General features: G+C 33.1%; 4 protein-coding genes across 4 annotated transcripts; 3 read left to right on the top strand and 1 right to left on the bottom strand.

The window, feature by feature from the left end:
- The first annotated feature begins 32 nt into the window (after nt 1–32).
- Nucleotides 33–4,366, top strand: LOC101268322 (3-deoxy-manno-octulosonate cytidylyltransferase, mitochondrial). Its single transcript, XM_004248219.5, has 8 exons — nt 33–428; nt 2,316–2,361; nt 2,524–2,610; nt 2,707–2,831; nt 2,970–3,109; nt 3,197–3,248; nt 3,344–3,454; nt 3,970–4,366. The coding sequence occupies exons 1-8, from the start codon at nt 192–194 to the stop codon at nt 4,060–4,062; spliced, it is 891 nt and encodes a 296-aa protein (XP_004248267.1). The 5' UTR covers nt 33–191; the 3' UTR covers nt 4,063–4,366.
- A 55-nt stretch (nt 4,367–4,421) lies between these two features.
- On the top strand, nt 4,422–7,489 carry LOC101268617 (uncharacterized). The gene is made up of 2 exons (XM_004248220.5): nt 4,422–5,284; nt 7,016–7,489. The coding sequence occupies exons 1-2, from the start codon at nt 5,035–5,037 to the stop codon at nt 7,327–7,329; spliced, it is 564 nt and encodes a 187-aa protein (XP_004248268.1). The 5' UTR covers nt 4,422–5,034; the 3' UTR covers nt 7,330–7,489.
- An 845-nt stretch (nt 7,490–8,334) lies between these two features.
- LOC101243642 (E3 ubiquitin-protein ligase RMA3-like) lies at nt 8,335–11,469 on the top strand. Its single transcript, XM_019216079.3, has 2 exons — nt 8,335–8,600; nt 10,204–11,469. The coding sequence occupies exon 2, from the start codon at nt 10,209–10,211 to the stop codon at nt 11,001–11,003; it is 795 nt and encodes a 264-aa protein (XP_019071624.1). The 5' UTR covers nt 8,335–8,600; nt 10,204–10,208; the 3' UTR covers nt 11,004–11,469.
- A 2,816-nt stretch (nt 11,470–14,285) lies between these two features.
- LOC101268324 (putative F-box/kelch-repeat protein At1g15680) lies at nt 14,286–16,288 on the bottom strand. Its single transcript, XM_010328838.4, has one exon. It carries the CDS (start codon nt 15,789–15,791, stop codon nt 14,454–14,456), a length of 1,338 nt encoding a protein of 445 aa, XP_010327140.1. The 5' UTR covers nt 15,792–16,288; the 3' UTR covers nt 14,286–14,453.
- Between the last annotated feature and the right edge of the window lie 3,946 nt (nt 16,289–20,234).

Raw genomic sequence — 20,234 nt, 5'->3', positions numbered from 1 at the left:
TAGATTCTAATTTTAAAAATCGAAGATTTCATATGAAACACGTAAATTAAATATTTTATAATTAAAAATACATTATTATTTTTTTAAAAGTATGCGACATGAACAATCTGTGTAAGCACACAAGGAACAAATTTGTAAAATTGTAGTAGTATAAATAGAAGACGCATGTTAACACCGACAAAACAACAGAAATGCCGATCTGTAGCTCTTCTTCATCATCTTCTTCCTCTAGCTCCGCAAAATCATGGATCCTTCACGGCTTAGCCGTCGGAGCAGCAGCAGCAGCCGTAGCTCTCGGCGCTCACGCTTACCTTAGCCGATCCGGCAAGTTTCGGAGCCGGGTCATAGGTATCATACCCGCTCGTTTTGCTTCTACTCGGTTTCAAGGGAAACCGCTCGTTCAGATTCTCGGCAAGCCTATGATCCAGGTATGAATTATATACAGTTGAGAAGAATTTTGAAATGTTTACATCGCTGAATAATCTAAGCTCTTCGCACTCCACTTACGGGATTTTAATATGTTGTTGCTGTTGTTGAGTGTGAAATGTAGTTGTAGTATTTTTTTCATTCAGGGAGTGTTGAATTTAGTGATTCTTAAAATTCTAGATAATTAGTTCCACCTTGGGTAGAAGCAGAGTGTTTATAGGTTCTGAAATTGTGTTTTACTTTACATACTTGAGTTTCGATATGCTTTAATTGAGTGGAGAGTCTATCATATAGTCTTTCTGCTGTATACTCACCACCCTCCCCAAATCCACCTCACTTTGTGGGATTCTACCGACGGGGTATGTTGTTGTTGCTATTGGGTTATGAAATTGTCTCTTTAATTCTACAGCTACACGACCTTCATTTCGAATGAACTATAGTTGAGAAGAAGTTTGAAATGTTTATATGTGTATTCTCTCTCTTGATGAGTGGAAGTAGAAGTATGTTGAACTTAGTGACTCGAAACTCTAGATGATTAGATCCATCTTTGGGTCAAGGCGGAGTTGGGATTTGAACTTTATGGTTTCTGAACTTGCAACTGAACTCATAACTTGTTTGCTATTGGGTTCGTAATGAATATTTATACATTTTTAGTAGATTTCCTTATATAAATACTGTGTCTAGGCAAAAGCAGGTTCCTCCAAACATATGTTTTAATACTCTACTTATGCCCCTAACTTTGGGTAACCTGTCGTTTTCCCAACGGATTCATGTCGGGCATCATAACCTCTTTGACAGCGTAAATATAATGGTAAATAAAATGCGTCTTCCTTTTTTTTTCTTTTCTGTAATTGTATGGTGTATGGTAGTTTCCATTTGACTGACTGGAAGTCTAAATGCAAGCTCAGCAAGCAGAATTGTTCAAAAAAGGTGATTATAGTCTTTGGTTTGGTTGCTGATAGAGCAATGCATAGTCCTAGTTCGTGGACTTCAATAGAGTGGTGGAATGAATAGTAAATTGAGGCTTGTAAAAACAATGTGAACTTGTTCCATTAAGACTGAGTTTTGAACTGTGCTCAAGTGAGTCTCAACTGACCATTGAGGATTTCTGGGTTATGAAACGAAAAGGAACATTGACAAATTTGTTATGATTTTATGGTTTTAGCTCCAATAGTGGTCAAGTTGACAAATCGTTTCATAAGAGGTTCTAATAATATTAGTTCTCATACATGCCCTGGTCTTTTGTAGAGATCCAAGAATCTTAGTAGTTTTCGTGAATATTAACGATCTACGGTGGTATAGCTCTAGAAATGGGCTTTTCCCTTCATTATATGGGGAGCGGGATGTTCAGTCATAGTCAACAGGGTACCATTACTTAAGTATCGCGGCACTGGCCTAATATAAGTTTGCCACGTAATCCACTATCAATGTACCAAAGGATAGAATTAATCAGTAATTTCTCAAGTAACAAAAGAATAATGAGCAAACTAATAATGCCAAATGAAGTTTCAGTTACAAAGTCAATGTTACAACAGAGACATCTCTTTTCACTTGAATACCCAGGAATGATGTTGGTCCTGAGTGGTAATATTTTTGCTTTGAAAACATAATATAAGGGATCTATTATCGCCAGATATAAAATTTATAGATCCATTTATTTCTCATGTGTGGTGCTTTCCCTTCTGGCAATATCAGGATTCCAAAAATTCCGGACCAACTTCAAATTGTTCTGAGGGTTCTAACGTTTGGAAATTTGTATGCCATATTCCTGCTTTTTGTCTCTTTCACCATTTACCACTGGTGAAGCTTTGATCAAGAAACAGTGCAATGTCATAATTTTATTTGCTAAAAGAATCTGACGCCCTCACCATATTCAATCTTAATGGCAGAGAACATGGGAAAGGGCAAAGCTTGCTGAGACATTGGATCAAGTTGGTATGTATCTATTTGACTTGGCTCAACCTTCTCTATAGGCGTACATTATGCTCCCACGTCGACTATCCCCCCCCCCCCCCAAAAAAAATGAAGATATATATATATATATATATATAAGGAAAAAAGGCGTGGCTGGTGCTTATTTGGTTGCCTTTTTGACAGTTGTGGCAACAGATGATGAAAAGATAGCTGAGTGCTGTCGTGGTTTTGGCGCTGAAGTGATAATGACTTCTGAATCATGTAGAAACGGTAAACAAAGTGCCTTTTATTTTCTCAATCCATTTTTTTTACAACTTCTGGAAATTTGAGTTTGTGAATAGCTGATGCTTAGCTGTTAATTTGTAGGAACCGAGCGTTGTAATGAAGCTCTTCAAAAGCTTGATAAGAAGTATGACATTGTTGTTAATATACAAGGAGATGAACCTCTTATTGAACCTGAAATAATAGATGGCATCGTCAAAGCCCTACAGGTAGCTTTCCTTTCTGTCTTTTTCTTAAATGTAAAAAGAATTGTTGTTATACGTTGGAGTTAGTTTCATTGGAGATTGCATGTAGTCACTTGTTGATTGAGCTTTAAATGACTAATAACATACTTATGATTCTTGCAGTCTGCACCAGATGCGGTCTTTAGCACTGCTGTGACATCTTTGAAACCTGAGGATGCATTTGATCCAAATCGTGTTAAATGTGTGGTAGACAATCGTGGTTATGCAATATATTTTTCACGAGGGCTCATCCCTTATAACAAGTTGGTCCATTTTCTCTTAAATAGCCTATTGCAGTAGCTGCTTATATCCTCCATTATAGAAACTGATCAACTTTTGCAAACATTCAGGTTAGGCAAGGTTAATCCTCAGTTTCCTTACTTGCTGCACCTCGGGATCCAGGTATCAACTAGTACAATTTTGGTGCAACTATCAACTAGTTTTTCTCAATAACTTTATATGGCTGAATGATACGGTGTCTTCTTATTTCATTCTAGAGTTATGATACGAAGTTCCTGAAAATATATCCAGAGCTGACACCAACACCGTTGCAACTAGAAGAAGATCTTGAGCAGCTAAAAGTCCTTGAAAATGGATACAAAATGAAGGTAACATACCCTCAATTTGTAGATTTCTATGCTGAATATCGGTGTTTTAATGACTAGATTAAGAACCGTATGGTCTGGGTTCAAATTTCAACGGGGGTCAGGCAAAAACATTAGGTGATTTCTTTCCATCTATCCAAGCTTTGGTGAATGGAATTTCCTGCTACCTGTGTTGGTGGGAGGTAGGAGGTACACCTGGATATAGTTTAGGTGCGCAAGCTGTGGCCCAGGCACCATGATTATTTGAAAAATGACTGGGGAAATATATTCCTAGATGAACTATAGTTAACCAAACGGAAAAGAAGAAGAAATATTGTTGGATGATTGACAAGAATTTCAAAGATGGTGCAAACATTACATCCTTATCAGTTGATTCGTTCTATTTGAGCTAGTTGGTTTGCTTTCCCCTCTCGTGATTGTTCTTTGGCCCGAACAACACGGTTGTAAAAGAAATTTATTGAGGGAATATATTTCTTGTGATTGTTATATAACTGCACGTATCTCTTTTCTTTCTACAGGTGATAAAAGTTGACCACGAAGCTCACGGTGTTGACATCCCGGAAGATGTCGAGAAGATAGAGCAGTTCATGCGTGAGAGGAACATGGCTTAGAGCAAAGTGAGTTATTTTGATGATTCACATATAACTCCTACAGCTATAAAGGTGGTGTTCTTTGGTTTCAATTTGCGCTTTGGTTAGCACGTCAATTATCACTGAGAGTTAACTTTTGTGAAGAAAAAGAAAATTGGAACTGAACTCGCCGTGTAAATCCTGCAAATAGTTCATAATATAGAGTTGTTTGAAGTGTGTGTTTCACTTACGTATTCATTTGTTGTAGGAAGGTTGTGTATCACATTTTCTTTCATATTTTACGATTAATTGATTTGTATTTATTAAAACTATGATTTAGTGATAACCATATCTGCGTAGACACGTGGCATATATTTATTGAGTTCGGTATAAATAGTTAGTGTGGGCAAGTATTTAGAGGTTTTTTTGGTAGCTGTTTAGAGTCAGTCACACACTTCTTTCAAAAAGGGTGAATTATCTCCCACCACTATTAATGCCTGTTTTTTCGATGTGAATAAAAAACATGTTTTACGTGCATGCTAGTTATATAATATTATGAATCTCGTTGATATTTGAATCGTTAAGACTACATGTAGTTCAAGATACATGATGATTGATGAGTCAGTATTATTTATGTGAATGTAATATGATGAATCATATTAAATTTTGATGTACCTAAATTACGTAGGCATTTTATCTTGATCACGTATGTATATATCTCGCTCATCTTTGTTTATCTCAAATATGTTTCTATAATAATATTTGCGTAATTAGATAGTTCCGTGAGGAAATATTGTGCCCACGAAAATATAATTTTGTTGGGAGGATATAATAAGTGACGTGGGAAACACGTGATAGCATGAGCCTCATCCATTTCATCTAAAACGAACGCATATTCGCATGACGAAATCTCACAGAATACTTGAGCCACAGACCTCCTCACTCTCTCTTCCCATTTCTCTGTAAAAAAAAAAAAACTAAAAAATCATTTTTCTTTCTCTCTCTACTGTTTCAATGGCCGGTATGTTAGAAACCATTGCAATTCCACGCGCCTCCGTTTTCTCCTCGTCGTCGGCGCGTTCGGTTCCTATTGCCGATTTGTCGGTCTCCGGTGGCCGTCGATCCTCGGCAGTTAATTTTTCTCAGTTCAGTGGTCTAAAGGTGCAGCTGAATCGGTCGCCGGTTTCTCTCAGCTCACGATCGGAATCCGTTCGCCGCGGTGGACGAATCGTCTGTGAAGCTCAGGAAAGTACTACCGTTACAGGTATGTTTTCTCTTTTCCTTTCCTTCATATTCTTCACTATTCTCTCCCATTTTGTTTTGTTTCGTAACGTAATTTGAAGATTTTTTAAATTTACTGTTTAAAATAAATTATGAAGGTTTGTTTATGAGTTATAGCAAGTAATAAATTCAGGAGACTTTTCAATTTTACGATATTAAATAGTACTCCTTAATTTAATTTATGTTACACTATTAGTCTATTAATAGTTATTTTCAGATACGGTTATTAGTTAACTTATCTTCTAAATTTGTCGATTTGACAAGTAAATTATTACGTAAATAAATCAATATCTATACCTAAGTCAATTTCACACAATTTTTAAGTAAGAAACCAATACTCTTATAATTTGTGGTTTCAGATTCTCCTTAATTATTTCATTAAAAATAAAAATTAAATTATTTTATTTATAAAAAAAAACAAACATTTTTTTGTGGAACAACTAAAAGAGAAGGGTGCTTGGGACAAAGGGATTATTTCATAATATTGAGTGGGTATAATATATTAGATATTTGGAGTCTTAACGTTTGTATGGTTATAAAGCTATTCATAGAGAAGATATTAAAATGTGTTTTTTTTAAAAAAGTGAATATTCGACAAAGTGGAAAGAATATATTCCTTTTTGTTTTCATTTACGTATTTTAATTAGTTAAAAAAGAACAATATTTTTTTATATTTTTAGTATTTTGTGTTTTAATTCACGTGACATATTTTTTTTAACTATTCCTAAAAAGAATGTTGCATTTCTATAATTGAAAAAGTAATTTAACTTTAACAAAATCTCCTTTTTTACTCAATGAAATAATTTATAATTACACAAATGGTCAAGAACTTTTTTAAACGACAAATTTCAAATCTCTCTTTCTTTTTCAACTTTGTGTCAAATGGAAACTCATAAATTGAAATGAAGAGAGTATTGCCATGTGCGTGTGGAATAATCCTCCAAAAATAGTACATTTGTGATTCGATACAAGTGCGACAATATTTTTGATGAGTCTGAGCAATATAGATGTAAGTTGTGCCTTCTCTTTGACCTTGTGTTACTACTTCAGATATCGGGAATGAGAACTTTTTAGGCTTCATTCTTCGGTGAATTGGGAAGCATTATTTTGTGATCTTATGATAGTATAGAGATGCACTAGAAGGGGAGGAGCAACAATAAAGTTGTCTTTGCCATGATTTATAAAATCTATAGGTCATGAGTCTGAGTCATGAATTATTCAGCCATTGGCTCTTTTGTCAGGGTAGGCTGCTTACATTACTCCCTTCTTAGGGTGTGATCCTTCCCTAGACCCTACGTGAATGTAGGATGCTCTATGCACCATGCCGACTTTTATAAGGATTTCACTAGCATCTAAAGTTAATAATTAATTGGAAAAATGAGATTAGATGTTGTAAAATTTGTTCCTTTGGCTTCTGACTAACTAACAACTAACAACATACCCAATGTAATCTCATAAGTGGCGTCTGGTGAGAGTGGGGTGTACGCAAACCTTACCCCTACCTTTGGCTTTTGACTGAAGAGGATATTAAGATATTTGATGCATCATCTATCTCGGGTAGTAAAAATTTCGTATTGTTTATCATTTTTAAGTTGCTTTGATGTTAGCGTGAATTGGAGCATGATTTGCTCCTAAAGGCATTGCTTCTGCAGAAACTTGCCCCAGTTATCAGCTTCTTTCTTTGTGTAATTGACATGATTTATGGAAAATGCAGCTGCTGCTGTTACTGATAAAACATGGAAGTCACTTGTAATCGAGTCTAAGTTACCCGTCCTGGTTGAATTTTGGGCTCCGTGGTGTGGTCCGTGCAAAATGATCCATCCCATCATTAACGAACTAGCACAGGAATACGCTGGCAAGTTCAGTTTCTTCCAGCTGAATACAGATGAAAGCCCCTCCATTGCAAGTGAATATGGTATCCGAAGTATCCCAACTGTCATGATTTTCAAGAATGGAGAGAAGAAAGACGCGGTGATTGGTGCAGTTCCAAAAACAACACTAGCCACGAGCATCGATAAGTTCTTGTAGTACAATGGTGCGCGCATATAGATACGTTTCGTAAGAACTTTTTGCTGTTTTTCTTTTCCTTTATGTATATTCTATATTTGCCTTCAAAAGCACAGCTAGAATACTAGTAAATAAACCTGAAAATGTTCCTGTATAGATTATGGAGCTATGTTTCCTCTTACTTCAGAATTCTTCACTGGTAATTTTTGCTTTACAAATTTCAGTCATTATAACTGAAGTAATATTCTACTATGTTGCTCGGACTCTTTAAAATATTACATGCGCATGTCGAATCCTTTTAAAAATTGTGTAATTTTTGAGGATTCAACATGGACTACACAAATAGCCAAGAGTTATTGCTATGAAGCGAACTCTACATTGTCATTGTATAAGATAGTATTTTCATGTTAACAACATACTACGTGTAATTCCACAAAATAGGATATGAAAGAGATTACAGTGTATATTGATCTTATCAATACCTTAGGTCTGAGTTAAGGCATCCAAGAGAAGACAAATATAGCGTTAAGGAGATAACAGTTCGGACAAGGGCTAAGAGATAATTCCACAAAATAGGATATGAAAGAGATTAGAGTGTATAATGATCTTATCAATACCTTAGAAGCAGAGGCTAGAATAGGATATGAGGAGGTTAGAGTGCAGACTGATCTTATCACTATCTTAAAAGCAGAGGCGAAGTAAGGATTGTTTTGGACCGCATTGCAGGTTGATTCTTAGGTGACGCTTCCAACAAGATTTTCTTCGTATCCACGATGTAATTTCTAATGTGCAAGACATGAGTTTAGAAAAATTTTGCCTTGTTTTTCATAAATTATGTAGTATCTAATTTCAAGTCATAAATAAAGATCAGCTTAGAGAATTTTTACTAAGTTCACGGGATCCAACTACGGGGATGAAATAAATAACTCTTAAATGTCCATCAAATTAGAATTAGGAACAAAATTAAAGATCGTCATTTTTTTAAAAAAAATCGAATTTTGATAGAAATATCTTAAATATATAAAAAAAAATAGATATAAGTGCGCCTCCTCCTTTCCCTCCTTATTTGCGGTTGAGAAAACATTTTACTGTTTATAAGTACACAATTCCCGAAAAAAATTCACGCCCAATTCATTGCTTCTCCATTTTTCTCCCTTCAATTTCTCCTCCGATCACTTCTAACGACGCCGTTTATCTTCGAGACTCGCCGTCGATCATCTTCTCCGGTTATGCTCTTCCGTTCTCCGACGCGCCGGTACAATCTCCGGCTCTTTCATTCTTATTCGCAAAATGTATTATGTTAATTTATTCTGTTTGTTTTAAATTTTTATTTTTCTATGATTTTTTGCTTCGTAATTAAGAACATAGTGTAATGTAAATGAAGTTTTTCACATCGGCGATTTTCGTTAGTTTAGAAATCTGTAATTAGTGCGTAGGATAAATATGGAAATTAGATCCCAGCAGAGATAGAAAACACGTTTTTTTTCCATATGTATAATCCTTGGCCGGCGAGTTACCTGGTGCTTGTGTTGACGGGAGGTAGCAGGTAGTCGGTGGAATAGCTGAGGTGCGAGGTGTCTTGGACACCACAATTGTATTTTAAAATGTGGAAAAGTAGAGAACATATGATTTGGCTTAGAAGCTAAAAATAATAATAATTGGAAAGAAATGGATCCGAATAATTTTTATTAGTCCAACCTAAGTAATTTGAGATTGAGATGTCCGTGATTGATTGAAATGTTTTGGTTCATGATTCGTGTGGTGATTTATCTCGTTAGATGGGTATTTTTCATGTTTGAGATTGTTGAGGTGCGAGAGAGCTGGCTTAAACACCAAAGTTATATTTAAAAATGTGGGAAGAAATGGATCTGAGTATTTTTTGTTAGTCAAACCTTAGTAATTTGGGATCGAGATGTGCTTGATTGATTGATATCTTATGGTTCATGATTCGTGGGATGGTTGATTTCGTTGATGGGTATTTTTCATGCTTGAGATCGTTTATAGGCATTTATTTCAATGACGAAAGATTTTTGTATTGCCAATTGTTTAAAGTATTGTGAAAGATGTTAATGCAAATTATTTAGAATTTTTGTTTTGAGAATTGAGAAAGGTGAATGATTTGGAATTGGAATGAAATGGATTTGAATAGAGCTAAATGGATACAGAGGATTGTTTAGACAACCTTAACTAGCTTGAGATTGAACTATAGGTGATTGATTGAATTTTTTTTTTTGCTTTGTGATTGAAAGTTGTTTTCATGAGCCGAAGGTCTATCAGAAACAGCCCTTTAGGGGTGTGCGGTCTGTGTACACTCCCCCCACCAAAATACCCACCCTCCAATGAATGATACAATGAGTTCAAATTAAACATGTGACAATAATTTGCAGAATTCTGAAACTTTGAAGTTTGGTTCTAGATATCCATTTTAAACAAAACAACACAAATGTGGTTTTCGACCACGTCTTTCCCATAATGATCAAGGTTTTGCTTGAGTTTGAAATTAGGGGCAAGAAGCAACTGGGGAGGGTAAGATGTATGCGTACCTTACCTCTACCTTTATAGGGTAGAGAGGTTGTTTCCGATAAACTCAATAGAAATGTAATTGCTGCTGGATAGATATCCCTTTTCTAATGGAAAAATGATTGGTACATTTATCCAGATGTTATTATACCCATTTTGTACATATTGCATAGCTATGCTGGTAAAGACATATTATTCCTGTATACAATGCATTTCCTAGGGATAGATACATAGCCTATGTTTAAGACCATAACCATAGCTCCTGTTGTCATTTATTCTCAAAGTTCAGATGTGTGAAAATCTGCTCTTTACTTTGATGCGGGTTTCTTAGATAAGAACTAAGTCAGGTGATGATTCTTTTTGTCTTTTTAATAGATTCCATGGCTCTAGAACAGTCTTTTGGTGAACCTATTATCGGTTTTGGATCTGATGAAGACATTTCCCTAAAGAAAAGGAACTCAGTTCCAGTTCCAATGGCAAACGCTGGAAATCTGATGGAATGTTTTGATTGCAACATTTGTCTTGATTCTGCACATGATCCTGTTGTCACTCTCTGCGGTCACTTATACTGCTGGCCTTGCATTTACAAGTGGATTCAAGTGGAGAACTCTGCCCCAGGATCAGAAGAGACACCTACATGTCCGGTCTGCAAATCTCACATCTCAAACTCCTCATTGGTACCTCTCTATGGCCGCGGTACATCATCAGAAGAATGCAGATCCAATGAGGCTCAAGTTGATGTGGTCGTACCTCACAGGCCTCAAGCCATTTGGACAACAGCCACTCAAGTTAACACATCATCACCTCCGTCTTCTCATGTTCATCAACAACTTAGTCACACTTCTTTGTATTATCCACCATCCTCAATTCATCACCAACAATTCTTCCCCCACGCTTTTGGTGGCTATGCAGCTATAGCTCCATCAACCTTCAGAGGCTCTGGAATGACTCGGTTATTCAGCCCAATGGTCGTGATGTTTAGTGAAATGTTTCTCGCAAGGATGTTGGGGGGCTCGGATGCAAGCTCATTCTCCTATCCTTATCTTAGCCCTCACCCCATTCCGGGAGTCGGTAGCTCTAGAATGAGAAGGCAAGAAATGCAAATGGACAAATCTCTCAACAGATTATCCATCTTTCTCTTCTGCGCCTTCATCTTGTGCCTTCTCCTATTCTGATCACTATTATTACTATATGCTTCCTCGTCATTAAACAGATGTAAAAAGCTATCTGACTGTGCCCGATACCTATGGACGATCTATTGAAACGCCTAGGTGGCATCAGCAGTCGGGCGTTAACAACAACAACATATCCAGTATAATTTCACGAATGGAATCTGGGAAAGTTTAAGTGGACGTAGACCTTACCTGTACCTCGTGAAGACTGGACATGTAGTCGATAGTCAAAGAAAAGAATAACATGACTTGTAGTGATTTAAGCATAAAAGGCTCTATTTCTTGCAAAGGTTGCTTTAATCTTCCCTTTGTGTGAAGTGCTCCTCTTCTTCTTTTTTTTCTTTTTTTTTTTGGTTTTTCACTTGATGTCTGGTATTTTTTTATTTTTTTTTCACTCGATGTCTGATATCTGTATTGACATTCTCATGAATTAATTAGCTAATATATATCTGAGATCTAGCTTGAGCAATATCAGTCAATAAAATATTAATAGGGAAAAGGGTCTGATATATCCCTCAATTTTGTCATTTAGAGCTGATATACCCCTTGTTATGAAAGTGACTTATATATACCCCTACTTGTAAACAAATGGCTCACATATACCCTTTTCCTCTAACGGAAATGAAAAAAAAATATTTTAATCTAAATTTTTATTACTTTTTTCTAAAAATATAATCTCATATGAGTAAATTTAATCCTCGTCAAACATATTTTGTTGACTTTTTTTTGTTTCAATGACTAATTTATAATTATTATTTTGATAATCAAATTTATTTATGTTTCACTAATATTCTTGTAAAATTTATTGTAGATGACCAAATTTTTTCTTCGAATACGGAATTAAATTACAATAAACACAAAAAAATAGTTAAATTTTTTTCTTTAAACTAAGGAATGAAAGAAAAAAATAAAATAAGAATAAGAAACTCAAATAATTATGATAAAAGAAGTCAAAAAATAATTTATGTATGAAAAAAATTAAAATATACCTTGAACTTTATAAAAGAATCATATATACCACTAAATAATATTATTATTTTAAAAAATATTTCCTAAATCCGGTGTCTACACAATTTTTTATATTAATATATTACCATAACATATTAGTTGACTTAGTAAAACATTGGTATAAATAAGTATTTTTTTTCGATATCCATTATGTAACGTTAACTTAGAAAAACAACAAACACGAGGAAGAATAATGTGAGACTTTGAAGTTGTCCACCTGAGTGGCTGAATGACATATTTTCTTCTTTTTTTTTTCAATTTTTTCGACATCAAGAATATTGACGCACCATGAAAACGACTCTAATTCAATAAAATTACATAATACTCACCAAAAATCTTCCACACCTAATGTGAAATATTCATTATCACTTAATTGATGCTCTACTTGGGAGTTGTTCCATCACACTTTGGACATCGCCATCAAAGAATATTGATGCGCCATGAAAACGACTCTATTTCAATAAAATTACAAAGTACTCACTAGAGAACTTTTACACGTAATGTAAAAATATGTTATATAATTAGAAAATTTTAATATTTATCACTTTATTGATGCACTGTTTGAAACAACTTGACTCGATCCATCACACTTTGGATATCCCATAATGATGATTCTACTTCAATTAAATTAAATGGTACTTATTAGAGAATGTTCACACTGACTCCTAAGTATTTGTTATAGAAATATTCAAGATTTCTTCATTTAAATTTAAAATGATAACCTATAAGGAATGGTTTTACTCGGTTCATCATGTTGTTGACATCGTCATTTAGAATATTGATACCCCATGAAAACGACTTTACTTCAATAAAAATACATGGTACTCATTAGAGACGGTTCACACACTTCAAGGTATTTGTTAGAGAAACATTTAGAATTTCTCCATTTACCATTTAATTGATGCCCTAGTTGGAACGATTACACACGGTTCATCCTGTTGTGGACATCGTTATGAAAAATATTGATGTTCCATGAAAACGACTCTACTTCGATAAAAATATAAGGTACTCGTTAGAGAGCGTTTACAACACTCCAAGACTAATGTATGTGTTACATAAATGTTTGGGAATAAATTCTGCCACGTATCACTTAACTAATGCCCTATTTGGATCGATTTGACTAGGTCCATTACACTTTGGACATGGCGATCAAGACTATTTATGTCCTATGAATACGACTCTTCTTCAATAAAAATGCATGGTACTCATTAGAGAGCGTTCAAAGCACTCCAAAGTAATTGTATTAGAAATATTTAAAAATAAATTCTTTCATTTATCGCGTAATTAATGCCTTATTATCTGAAACAATTTGATTCGATCCATCACGCTTTGGTAATCCTGATAATTTGAATGTATTTGCAATAGATTTGATTTTACTTAAGATGATGAGACTCTTAACTCAACCATTTATGCATTGAACAAGATCATTTCTCATTTTGTATTGAAACAATGTATAAAAGCATATCGGGTTGAGCTCATCGCACCAGACTTGCCTAGTGCGGTTTACCTCTCTCGTGTGATATGCGAATTATTACATAGGAGCGGGGGTTTACCCTGTACGCACCCAAGAATAGCGACTATTGGTTTCCCTTGTCATTAAATTTTTTTTTGTATGATTCCCACAAGTGGGGTTTTGGAGGATAAGATGTACGCAACCTTACTCCTACATTTATGGGGGTAGAGAGGTGGTTTTTTGATTGACCCTCGACAACCCTCCTCCTTTATCTAGACTTGAGACCAGCAATGTAAACGAGCTCAGCTCACATGTATATTGATTATATTCCTCAAAATTTTCTTTAGGTGATGTTAGTATAACCTTCCATCACCAAAAATGAAGAAATTTCAAAGTAGAATCAACTTACTTTGTATGGCTCTTCTCATACAAGATATGTAATTTTTATTAACTTTCAAGAATTCAAATCCATTTCAACTACTCGAGTTAGAAACTCCGAACATCACATCGAAATTTCAACCACTCCTACAAGGATGTATGTCTGCAATCTTCAACTAGTTTCGACTATAAGTAGTTAACGGAACTTAATAGAACAGAGAGTATCACAGGTGATTTACGCAGTTCTTAGACTGAACGCGTGCCAACAAAAGAAAAAACAGATGTATTTCGAAGATTAAACTGAAACACACTTCACAGAAACAGTTTTGCAGCATCGAAAAGCCATGGACTATGAAAGAAAAACGAAACCAAAGTTCTATCGCTCTTTCACTTGGTGCATTGTCAATATGATAAATAAGAACAAGCAAAGAAATCAAGAATGCATATAGCATACCAAGCAAAAACAAATCTATTCAGAAGCACGTTAAGGCACGAGGAATCGTGTGTCATTAGGCCACTACAGAAGTGATCGGTAAAAGAAAATGTTTCTAAACTAAACGACTAGAACAAGCAGTTCTTTATTAGTTCTCGATGCACAAGAAACAAATCACCATTTACTTACTGTTTCTTTTCTTATTAGGAAGAGATATTGGCCATGGAGGAAGCGTAAACAAGAATGCTGATGACCAACAAGGCGTTTTTCTAAGGCTACCCCGTCCATTTCTTTGAAGTGTACCTCGAATGTCAACTGGATCATCAAGGGCATCCAATTTTAATGTTTTCATGTTGTATGAGGCAATGGTATCACCGAAACCAAGGTAAAAGATGTTGGAATCAAGCGGATGGAAGGCAATCGGAGTAGGAATTGTCCCATTTAACGCTCTGCTAATTAAAATGTCATCGAACGAGATGTCTTTGATCTTTACCTTGTGCTGCAAAGTCCAACTTGAAGAGTCATACTCATCAAGAACCCAAACAGAAATGCCTGAAAATCCAAAGGGATACACGGACACCACAGACGCCTCCATATACCTCAACCGACCCTGATGAACATCAAGCAAAACAGATCTTCCGTTATTCCTGGCATCAATGCATTGCTCATCAATATCACCAGGGAGACCAATTACGCAACATTGATTGATGTCATCAAAAGGATTAAACACTAAAATCCCATGTCGACGATCAATCCAATGTAACTTCCCATTCAAAGCAACAGGCCTCCTGAGCCACACAACTTCAATTGCTACATCCATATACACAACAACTCTCCTCCAACGTCCAGTCTCAGACGAGAACACCTCAAACTTAAGCACATACGACTCACCAAACTGACAATCCAATCTCACTACTTTATAACTCGTCAGAGACCCCCCTTCAGATTTCGTTACAAAACCAGTACTAACATCACCAAAACGTGTACAAGTTCGAGGAATAGCAACACACCACCCCATCATAGCATTGTAAACATGATAATCAATCACTTCCTCACTCATACCACAATCATACAAAACTAGCCCATCACTAACTCCAACAACATTACACCCCTCACCAACTTCACTACTACCTACCATATTAGGGAAATGAACTATACTAAACCTTGAATGTAACCAATTATCAGAGAACAAATCAGGTAAACAGGACTGAGCTAAAAAGCTACCAATCTTCATATTCACACAGAGAGTGTTAGCAAGAATAGTCCAAGGTGTTAACAAAGAAGCATGAGATATATACAGGGAAGCAAAAGAAGTTGCAGAAATCAAGAAACGCCATCGTTTTGACACAGATTTGTACCTAAAAACACATTTTACAGGCAATCTTGATAAAACTTCAATCAAGAACCAATCTGGAAGATACCCATTACTGAAAAACATCTCTGATTTGGTTTTTACAAGTTCCACAGAAATGGGGTTCTCAAAAGATTCTACCTTTTTGCTATTAACACAAAGTTCCATCTTTCTTTAGCTTAAATTTGGAGAAAAAACAACAAAAAAGACAACTTTTTTAGCAAATCTTTTGGTGGGTGTTGCTAGAAAACAGTGAAGAAATTGAGTAAGTGCTTTTACCTTTATATAAATTTGAGATTTGAAGGCAAAAATGGCTTTATTAGAGTCAAGCAGACAATTGAAGACTTGAAGATTTTAACAAAATCAAGAATCCCCAATTTCGTCTCCTCGTGGGTTTGCTTTTGAACCTATTTGAGGGTTAAGACTGACTCAAGTTTCTTGGGTTAGTGTGGATTTTTTTAACGGAGAACGGTTAAAAACGCATCTAAAGTATCATGTGTCTGAATTACGATATGTATAATCAATTATATATGAAAATACGATTCGAGTTAACTGTCATATGAAATTTTACGGGAATATTAAGTTATCGTATATGTAATCTAAAGTATCATCTATTTGAATTATGATGTGTATAATCCAATTATATATGAAATCGTGACTCGAGTTAACTGTCATACGAAATTTTATGAAAATATTAAGTTATCGTGTGTGCCATCTAAAATATCATCTGTCTGAATTATGATGTGTATAACTAATCATATATAAAAACACGGTTTGAGTTGATTGTCATAAGAAATTTTACGGGAAAATTAAGTTATCATATGTGTTTTGCAGTTTTATTTATTGTATTCAAACACTTGATCTAATCAATCTCGAATTACTTTTTTGTGAGTTTCTTATGTGAATTATTAGGTAGATGGAATCTAGTTGATAATTGATGGAATCTCAAAAAGCATCTCGAAATTGATGAGTCAAATGTCATCTAGATGGAATCTATAAGTATATTAATTAAATTGTTACGTGTTTTTCAGTGATCCGGATATTTGATCTAATCAATTTTTAAATGTATTTTTAAAAATAATTTATTACAAATTAAATAAAAAATGTAACATTTAATCAATTTTAATATAAAACTCGTAAAAAGCACTTGATATAATCAATCTCGAATTACTTTTTTACGAGTTTCTTACGTGAATTATTAGGTAGATGGAATCTAGTTAATAATTGATGGAATCTCAAAAAGCATCTCGAAATTTACGAGTCAAATGTCATCTAGATGGAATCTTTGAGTATATTAATTAAGTTGTTATGTGTTTTTCAGTGATTCAGATACTTGATCTAATCAATTTTAAATACATTTTAAAAAATAATTTATTACAATTTAAATAGAAAATATAAAATTTAATCAATTTTAATACAAAACTCGAAAAAATGTGATATTTCTATTTTGTTTTAGACTATTATCTTATGAAACAAAGACTACTTTAAAATGTTAAACACGTGTAGGATAATGTACTCTTCTTTTTCTTTTTCTTTTTATTATAATGGAGAAATCTAGTGGCATAAAACAAATATTTGGACCTAATTTAATTTTAATTTATTATTTAACATCACATTAGAAAATTCAATTAGTCATTATCCAACATATAGGCACTCAACATTTGCAAAATTAGAAGCTTCATATAACAAAATATTCTTAATATTTGATATGCATACGTCATATAATTTTCTTAATATAAAATATAATTTTTCAATAAAAAATATTTGACTGGGCAACTATTATTTCATGTAGCTACGCCATTGATGGTGCTTCCAAAGTTGGCCATTTAGAGTTAGAGGTGGAATTAGAATCATAAAAAAATTATTTGATGATATTTAAAACTTCTAATTCAAATTTTATATTTCGAATTGAGATTATAGATAATTATAAGCAATATTTTAATTCAACTTAAATTTGTTGACAACTTCTAAATATGTGCTCTAAATTTAATGGTTAATTTGTATTAGAAATTAAAAACAAAAAATAGGTAATTACTTTTTATTGTCTAATTCAAACAAGAATTATAGTTGATAGTTAACAATCTATTATTTGTTTGATTTTAGAAGTCTTTTATGAGTAGAAAAGACTTTTCTTTTCTTTTTTTTTTCTCAAGAATGAATACCAAGTAAACAAAACTTTTGTTGACTAATTATAAAACTATTAACATAATTAGAAAAGAAAATGTTAATTTAATCAACTTACTCTAGAATAACATAAACATAATTTATTTAATACGCAAGTCACATATTTTCTTAATTAGTCTTTGGTTAATATTTAGTAATCTCGATTCAAGTAGCATATAAAGTAGTCAAATGGATTTTAATTTAGCACATTTAAATAAAAAGAAAATATAACATTATATAAATTGAAATTAAAAAAAATATTGTATTTTATATTGGGAAACTTTCACATATTCATACTTATATGTTATAACAAAATTTGCATAATTGCGCTCCATAGCAAACATATAACTATATAATTTGCTATACATATATAACTGTATAATTCGCTGGTCTCGCTATACGTATACAAATGTATAATTCGTTGGCCTATTCGACTGCAATATGTGTATAAAATTTGTTTTGCATACAATTGAATCAAAGTAAAATATTTGTATATTGTATAATTATAACTGTATAGGAAGAAGATATATGTTTTTCTCTCACTTTATACTAAAACAGAAACACAATTTATACACTTCTGTTGTATAAAGCGAGAGAAAATTGTATTTCACTAAAATTGTATAATTCGCTGGCCTTTTACGCTGCAATATTTGTATAAAATTTGCATTTGTATACAATTTAATTGAAGTAAAATGTTTGTAAATTGTATAATTAAGTGTATAGCACGAAGATATATGTTTTTGTATGTGTATATACAATTTTCTCTCGCTTTATACAACACAAAAACACAATTTATACACTTCTATTGTATAAAACGAGAGAGGCGAGCTGAGGGAGAGTGGCGAGCGCGAATGGGAGAGTGGCGAGCGCGAATGGGAGAGTGGCGAGCGAGAGTTTTGGAGAGAACTGACAAACTTTGGCAAATGTTTGCTATGGGGCACAATTAAATCAAACAGTAGCTACTCCATTTATTTTAGGTTATTAGTTTACTATTATATACGATTATAAATAAAATTCTACAAAAAGATGGAGATAAAGTTGCACATTTTATGATTAATACACGTGAGTTAATTACATCACTACAACAAATAGAAAAAATTGCAACGGTAATATAATTGTTGTTATATCTGATTTAACGGTAATAAAAAATATGAATATTTATAATTAATACTCTATATAAATATTATTTGTGACTATATCAATTTTAAATGTGATTACATAAACTCAATTGTTGCTAGATAATTTTATAGTAATAAATATTGTCATTAAATGTCTCAGTTTTCATGTGAAATATTTAAGATTATAAGATTAAAAGATATTTTAATACATTTCATGTAATTTTAATCTAAGATCTTAGATTTAAAAATTTTTATTTCCAATTTTTTTTTTGAATTCAAATTAAATAAACTAAATTAATTAAAATGGGGGAAATAATTGTTTCTTTGTTCTTGATAAGAAACTAGAGTTGGACAATTGGGCAATTGCCATCGCATTTATGGGTGCCTTTTATTTTAATTTTTTTAAAAAAAAGTCCCTTTAAATAAAATTAATTGAAGTTGTCCCATTAAATATTTTAAGAAATAAAGTCCTTTTCATATGAAGTTGAATTTTAGTTTACATAAAAAATAATTAATATAATAATACATATTTATATATAAAAAAAAAACTTTTTCAAGTAAACTTTTTTTTTGTTTCTATAAATTTACGGTATTTATTTTGTACCTCAAGCAATCAAGTTTCAAAGCAATCAAGCTCAAAAAGCATTAATAAGCAAAAACTTAATAATAATAAATAATTGGAACTAGATTTTATATTTCATTTTCTTATTTTGATGGTCGTAATGTTTGAGCCAGTTTTTGCGTATTTTGATTAATTTTATGAAAAACTTGTTATCTCCCATCAACAACAGATATTAAAATATTGAACTTTTATAATTTGGTTCGGGATGATAAGTAAAATTCTGACAATATAATTTTGTTATCAAGTGATTGAAGGAATTTTCTTTTGACAAGATATGTTCAGAATTTACATAACGTTTGACATGTTATATTTTTTAAAAATGATATACCGAGGTTAGATCTTCATTCTCAAGTTCCAACACTAATATTGTAAATTTTGTGTTACAAGTCAATCAAGTCGTTCGGTTACTCATTTATGCTACACATACATATAGCAAGTAATTCATTAAAATGGCCATTTGATATTCGATGTAGTATTTCAAAAGTTCGATCTCAATAATCAATAGATTAAAATACTAAACTTTTAAACTTTATCTAAAATGGTGTAAATTTTGATATGACAGATTTTAGTTCAATTCCGTAATTTAATTTTGATAACCCATCCCAAATTAGTTTGTGTTACAAGTCAATCAAGTCATTCGATCACTCATTTATGCTACACATACATATAGTAAATAATTCATTAAATGGCCATTTTGATATTCGATTT

This window comes from Solanum lycopersicum, chromosome 10 (assembly GCF_036512215.1).
Source record: "Solanum lycopersicum chromosome 10, SLM_r2.1".
In the NCBI taxonomy this organism is placed as follows: Eukaryota; Viridiplantae; Streptophyta; class Magnoliopsida; order Solanales; family Solanaceae; genus Solanum; species Solanum lycopersicum.
This window is presented reverse-complemented; position numbering and strand designations above follow the sequence as displayed.

Bases quoted from the DNA above. Each gene is read 5' to 3' on its own strand.
- LOC101268322 (XM_004248219.5), top strand. From the start codon at position 192: ATGCCGATCTGTAGCTCTTCTTCATCATCTTCTTCCTCTAGCTCCGCA. The intron at 429-2,315 runs GTATGAATTATA...TCTTAATGGCAG, and splicing joins TCGGCAAGCCTATGATCCAG to AGAACATGGGAAAGGGCAAA. The intron at 2,362-2,523 runs GTATGTATCTAT...CCTTTTTGACAG, and splicing joins TGAGACATTGGATCAAGTTG to TTGTGGCAACAGATGATGAA.
- LOC101268617 (XM_004248220.5), top strand. From the start codon at position 5,035: ATGGCCGGTATGTTAGAAACCATTGCAATTCCACGCGCCTCCGTTTTC. The intron at 5,285-7,015 runs GTATGTTTTCTC...TGGAAAATGCAG, and splicing joins GGAAAGTACTACCGTTACAG to CTGCTGCTGTTACTGATAAA.
- LOC101243642 (XM_019216079.3), top strand. From the start codon at position 10,209: ATGGCTCTAGAACAGTCTTTTGGTGAACCTATTATCGGTTTTGGATCT.
- LOC101268324 (XM_010328838.4), bottom strand. From the start codon at position 15,791: ATGGAACTTTGTGTTAATAGCAAAAAGGTAGAATCTTTTGAGAACCCC.